Raw genomic sequence first — 6,804 nt, forward strand, 5'->3', positions numbered from 1 at the left:
CGCGTGAGGGCGCCCGGGACGGGGAGGCCGCCGTGTCGGGCGCGCGAGCCTAAGGTTGGGGAGGATGGTTGCGCGGGTGGTTTTGCATTCTTGGGGCTCAGTTTCTTCGGCAGAGGGAGATCTTGCCCGTAATAGGCAACCGAGGATATCGGGATGGCGCATGCGCTCGTGTGAGGACCGGATTCGACCAGGTCTAAAATGTGCTAAAACTTCTTAATTCTAAAATACAAGAGGTTTTAGTTTTATATATATTGTACGTGACTTCTTTAACTTTAACAAAATTTAGAGAAAAAATACACTAATATTTATAATAGCAAATAAATGCACTGTTAATACATGTTTATGAAGAATTTAATAAAACTAATTTGATGTGTAAAATTGGTGTATTTTTCTATGAATTCTGTCAAAGTTAAAGATGCTTAACATAGGATAAAAGTTAACCTCTTGCGTTTGGGAATGGAAGGAATACTTTTGATCCGTGTGCCGTGAGCTTGCAAGCAAGATGCTATGAATGTTGGTGACCTTTTGGAATACATTTTTCTATAAATTTCGTCAAAGTTAATACATATTTCAAACTTTTTGTTGACTTTGATCAAATTTAGTGGAAAAATATACTAGCATCTATAATATCAATAAATTTCATGTTTAAGCTAAGACAAAACTAAGACCTCTATATTTTCGAATGGAGGAATACGCTTGATCTGCTTGCTTTGGATCTGCGAGCAAGATGCTATACTTGTTATTTGAGAATAGATGTTGTATATCATGTGTGAGAATAGATGTTGTATATCATGTGTCTGAATCTTGAGCTCACCTCCATCGATCTTAGTCACCCATTTGTGGTCTAACATCTCGAATTTTTTTTACTTCTTCCTTTGGCTCACGCCACATCGCGACACTCTCCCACCTCGTGTGTCCTCCTTGGGCCATCTCCCCCGTCCTCGAGCTCACCAAAGTCCGTAGGGCAAAATGTTGTATATCATGTGTCCCTCGATTTAGGCACGTCCCTCTTCCCTCTTGCACACGTAGAAACACTTACCCTCTCTTTATTCTTTTTAAGATGGACGTGCCTTCTACCGTAGATCGCTGCTCGTCCTGCTCTACGTGCACATGCAGATGCTAGGGCTAGCCCATAGCCGTGTAGATTGGGCCATAGAAATATAAAGCAGGCACTCAAATTCGGGACCATGCTTAGGTCCACAGCCTTAGGCTTTAGGATGAGCAATGGTGGTAGTGATGGAAACCGGAGCATCTAAGGTGAGGCCATGAGAGGATCATGATTTTTTTTTAAAGTGGGACCAACTCTTAGGACAGACTCGGTATCGTACATAACAAAGCTAGCATCATAAATATGTGGATCCCACCATAAACTAGCGTCGCCCTCAAACACTCTGGATACCCACTTTGACTAACAACTACTCTATGAGTATTATATTTTCTTTATGGGATACAATATGTAATGACATCAATTTTGTGTCACAAAAATTATGCAATGATAGAGTATTCGTTGACCAAAAGCTTTTCTTAACGAAACAAACTGAGGTAGTACTCCAACAAAAAATCTGAATTCCATAAGTTTGAAATTAAAAAGAATACTTTGGGGGCATAAGAATAATAGAAATATTTTACAGGAAACAAAAACGCATGGACCTAATCCTATCCCTCTGGAAAGTCCACAACTTTAGACATATAGATGGAGAGATCGTACAAAATTTCACATAAAAAACACAATAAAAAAGGAAGCTATCCGACGGACCTAAGGATGCAGAAATATGGGCGCAAGTTTCTCACTAAGCAGCTTGCTGACACGAGAGGTCAAAAATAGCCATGGGAGAATTCCAACCTACACCAGCAAGATGAGGGATTAGGGTAAAATAAAGCTTTCATTTTCCTGCAAAAAGAAACGGCTAGCCCAATCCAGGAGAACTGAAGGTAAATGATCCGCCAATAACTGAATTTACTAGACGGTTGTGTCACAACTAACACAAGAGGGTTAAACTCGTTAGGCTAGTCCCAATGGAAAGTTTCATGAGAGTTTCATGGCATTAAATTCAATGCCACATCAGCAAAATTGCTGACTTAGCAAGGTAATTAATCAAATGAGAGAGGAGTTTCATTCCCATGACACTCATCCGGCATACTTACCTAGTTCTCAATCTAGGTAACTGTAAAATAAAACTGTGCATTAAGATTGGTCTTACAACTTATAAATAAGACATCACTATGTCTTTTCTCTCTCTCGACCCATTCACCTAACCACCTTCTAATAGGAGTGACCCAAGACAGACTTCTCAATCTAAATGAGTAACAAAAATTAAGATGAACATGCATCTGTTCAACAGGGATTTATGTCGAACCAATCTATATACATGGGGGCCCTTGAAAGTTTGGTGAACCTTACCACAACACGGCCTGTAGCAGCATCTACACCTCTCCAGGAAAACAACCTTCCTGTGAATTCGAATCACGTGCAATTATTAACCTTTTAGATTATTCTTTGAGTATGTGAACAATGGTCCAGTGAAATAAAAAGGATGAAAATAAATACAGTTCTGGTCCCAAGATTCAGATCGTAGAACAACCATGCAAGTGCAAAGGAGCAAGCATTCATTAGTGAAAACCCCCCAAAAAATGTCATCATGACAAAACTGCAGTGTATCTTGATAACAATTATTTACAGTCATGATATATAATTGGCCTAACTGTTCTCAGTTAGGCCAATTAATCTTCTAAATGCATGAAATAAATTAGGGGAAAGGGGGAACACTGATGATTATTCTGCTCAAGGAACACCATTGTAGAAAAAAAATTTCCAACAAATGTCACAAGTACATGAAAGCAAAGGTCAAATTTTCCCTAGTAGTCAAATGGAATAGTGGACTATCCAAGAGCAGTGAGCAAACATAAGCATTCAGGCACAATACAATGTTTTAGAACAATATGATATCTGATAAAATTCAATAGCATACCGAAGGGCTGGAGAAGGTGCTTAGGAACAGTAGTTACAGGAGTACTCCAAAACCACAGAACGAGCGCACCATAGATTAGAACCTACCAGGTGAATTTGATGAGTCACTCCAGAAATTATACATACAAATAGGAATGCTAGAAAATAAAAACCACATGAATTACCTTGGTGATCAACAAAACTTTGCCATATTGTTCGTATAAAGATTCCTTCCCTTTAATGTTCAGATCTTGTACTGTAAATTGGACAAAAGAAGAGAGTTTTAAACAGTTGTGAATTGCAACTGCATTCCTTGGGACCAACTATTTGCGAGAATGGTACTGCCTTGATTTGATAACAATATATCAGTGAGAGCATGGGAATGCGGTAATATTGAAGGAAATTTCACTTTCCTGATTCTAAAGCAAGGCACTGTATCCTTTTCTTAGAAACACTTATACATAATCAATTAACCATTAGGGGACGATCCTACTGTTTCATAAAAAAAGGTGGACCGGCACATGAAAAACTTTAAGAGTTCAAGTATTTTCTAAAGCATTTACAAGAATTGAACTCTTACTCTTTGCCAGCTCCTTCTCTTTAGCAGCAGCCAGTCTTTTCAGTTTTGCGGCCTGCGCAAACGTTGAGGGTCTGGAAACAAAATCCTGGAAGGACTCAGAGATATTGAGGAGGAAAAAAGAATTTGGAGAAGAGGTACACCAAAATCGCTAAATCACAGGACGAGTGTATCCAAATTGCCTACGTGGATAGTGCACTAGCCTCCTTGAGAATTTGCGTGATCTCCATCCGTAGTTTGAGCTGCTCATCAGAAAGTGACCCCCTCTGGAACATCAACAGGTCAGGGCAACATTACTGGAACAGAAAAAACAGTCGGAATTGTAGCAGGTAACAGATCCAATAATCACGGGAGGCAGCATCTTGTCGATGCAGAATGATTCCTTAGCTATCCAGTTCGCTCAAAATCTAATCTTTTCTTCGGAAAAGAATAATCTGGGACAGGAAAAGAAAAGAACATTCGTGGTACCGACCCTTCTCGCGAGATCGAGGACGCCGTCGAGCATCTGCAGCGCGGAGACCAGGAGGAAGACGAAGATGGCCGCCAGGGACATTGTCGTCGTCGGCGATCTAGGCGGCGCAGCCGCGCGGGGACGGTGGCGGTGGAATAGTCCGGTCGGGTTAGTTCTGGTCTCCGCGTGGATACAGAGCCTGACCCAGGTCTCCTCTGCCCGTCTGGATATATCCTGGCCGTTGGTTCTGTAGCCTTGTCGCAGATCAACGGCCTAGATGAAACTAATTGGATTGTTATCAGACACCTGGGCTGAGCAGTGAGCAGAACGAAGGGCAAGGCGAGCCACCGGCACCAACCAGGTAATCCATGGCACTCTCGAGCACAGACGAGAAGAAGACGGCGGCGGAGATCGTCGCCGCGTTGGATCTGCAGCGCCACCCCGACGGCGGCTTCTACCTGGAGACCTTCCGCGACCTCTCCATCTCTCTCCCCGCGTCCGCCCTGCCGCCCCGCTGTAAGCTTCACGCGTTTCCCTAGCTTTATTGCCTTGTTGCTCTCGCGTTTCCTTTGGTTAGATCTAGTTCTAGCCGCAGAGATAGAAATTATAGAGCGGTAGAATCTTCATTCCCCATTGAAAGTGGCTCCTTGCTGTAAGTAGTTGTAATCGGTGTCTGTTTCGTGAGTTAGGGGCCGCAATTTGGTCGATTGCGGATTTCTGGAGCTCCGTGCTTCAGAGTTAGTTTAATTTAGATCAGGAAATGGCGAAACCGCTGTCGAGAAACAGGTAAATGCATGATTTGGTGTTCATGAGCTGTTAGCAGCACTTATAGATCCTCACCATGGTTGGAAGGCGGCCAAGTGAGCCATTTCTTTGCCTATGGAACAGCTGCAGTTTCTCAAATACTTTAACTTTTCTTAAAAATGTTGAAATAGTAAAATGTTAGAAGATGAGGCAGCTATTACTGCGCTCAGGGACTCAGATTCTCCCAACTGATTGGAAGTGCAAACTGCTGCTATTAGCTTCAAGATGGTTCCTTTTTTTAGGAACGGAGAGGAACATCAAGATAGTTCCTGACACTTTGTCTTGTCTGGAATAACTCTTAATCCTAACTTTAAGAATTCAACCAGGCCTCTCATTACATTGTTAATTCAGGCGGTGTGAATATTTATGGCTTTGCTGTTCCTCCGAACAAGATGATACCCTGAATATGTATCAATGTGCTCTTAGCTTATGGGAAATAACGAGTCTGATTTCCAAGCCCCAAAACTGGATGGTTACAAAATTTACTAGGATTCCCATGAACCATTAGTAACTCGTTGTTTACATAAATTTTGTGAAACCTTGCTGCTGGGTCCTACTGATTTCTGAACTATGAACTTGAGTGCTTCATCATATTTAAAAAACAACATAAAGCCTTTTAGTCCCAAGCAAGTTGGGGACTTGGGGTGGGCTAGATTCGAAACCCAACATGCCACCAATAAAAAGGGAAAGACACCAACAATAGTTATATTATTGGGGGATCCAAAGCCTGTTCATTGCCCAGGAATGCAAAGAACTGATTTCCATGTGCACCTATCCAAGGACAAATCTCTAGGTACATTCCATCCTTCAAAGATCATTTTTACTGCCTCCTCCCATGTCAAGTTTAGCAAGACCCTACCTCTTCTTACATTCTCATCCTGCCTTAGGATGCCGCTATGCATTGGTGCTACTGGGAGTCTCTGTTGGGTATATCCAAACCATCTCAACTATTGTTGGACAAGCTTTTCTCGGTGCTACCCCTACACTACCATGAATATCATTGTTTAAAACCTAGTACATTCTTGCATGACCACAAATCTGACACAACATATGCATCTCTGCGATACATAACTGTTGAATATTTTGCCATTTAATAGGCCGACATTCTGCACCATACAGGTCTAATATGCCATCCTATAGAACTTCGCTTTTAGCTTTTGACTTTTGAGGCATCTTCTTGTAACAGAGAATGCCCGATGCTTGGTGCCATTTCATCCACCCTGATTTAATATTATGGCTACATCTTTATCGTTATCCCCATCTCCATGTACTGCTGATCCCATATCTAATGGTTAGTCTGGATACGCAGCAGTGGTTTTCCTAATTCATTAATTTTGTGTTCCATTTTGCTACAGATAAGGTGGACAGAGCTGTGAGCAGTGCCATCTATTTCCTACTACCTGCTGGGGAGATTGCTCGGTTGCACCGCATCCCTTGTGCTGAAACCTGGCACTACTACCAAGGAGAACCTCTCACGGTCTGCAAACTTGTCTGAAAAATGACATGTTTTGATTCTTTAAGAGCGCTGCTCTGATCATGCATTCATCCAGGTATTTGAGGTGCATGATGATGGACAAATCAAAATAACAGTGGTCGGTCCTGATCTACGACATGGCCAGAGACCACAGTACACGGTTCCTCCAAATGTATGGTTTGGGGCCTTCTTGACCTGCGACATCGAGTCCTTTACTGAAGATGGAAGTGTCTTTGTCAAGACTCCTGGAAGAGACCCTGCGGTGCATTATTCCTTTGTTGGTGTAACCTGTGCTCCAGCGTTCCAGTTTGAGGACAACGAACTGGCAACACGTCAGGACATGAAAGCTTTGGCTCCAAAGGCTGAAGCTTTCATCAATTACCTTGTACCATCTTAGACTGCCTTGCAAGTGCAAGTAGCTTGTTCTTCATGAGGATCTTCATGTACTGATTTGCTCTAGTAGCTGTTGAAAATCACTGTATGATATCAAATCGGCTTGTAACTCTGTAAAATCAGTTCTGTGTGGATTATGGCAGTTAATGTTTCTGCTA

General features: G+C 42.1%; 2 protein-coding genes across 2 annotated transcripts; one reads left to right on the top strand and one right to left on the bottom strand.

The window, feature by feature from the left end:
* Positions 1–1,543: 1,543 nt before the first annotated feature.
* LOC117851425 (protein GET1) lies at positions 1,544–4,233 on the bottom strand. The gene is made up of 7 exons (XM_034733243.2): positions 3,997–4,233; positions 3,711–3,790; positions 3,528–3,598; positions 3,133–3,203; positions 2,970–3,051; positions 2,402–2,451; positions 1,544–1,843 (listed from the first exon to the last, which is right to left on the bottom strand). The coding sequence occupies exons 1-7, from the start codon at positions 4,075–4,077 to the stop codon at positions 1,757–1,759; spliced, it is 522 nt and encodes a 173-aa protein (XP_034589134.1). The 5' UTR covers positions 4,078–4,233; the 3' UTR covers positions 1,544–1,756.
* Positions 4,234–4,281: 48 nt separating this feature from the next.
* LOC117851424 (uncharacterized) lies at positions 4,282–6,804 on the top strand. Its single transcript, XM_034733242.2, has 3 exons — positions 4,282–4,491; positions 6,135–6,256; positions 6,330–6,804. The coding sequence occupies exons 1-3, from the start codon at positions 4,344–4,346 to the stop codon at positions 6,648–6,650; spliced, it is 591 nt and encodes a 196-aa protein (XP_034589133.1). The 5' UTR covers positions 4,282–4,343; the 3' UTR covers positions 6,651–6,804.

The sequence above is a fragment of the Setaria viridis genome, chromosome 4 (assembly GCF_005286985.2).
Source record: "Setaria viridis chromosome 4, Setaria_viridis_v4.0, whole genome shotgun sequence".
Classification (NCBI taxonomy): Eukaryota; Viridiplantae; Streptophyta; class Magnoliopsida; order Poales; family Poaceae; genus Setaria; species Setaria viridis.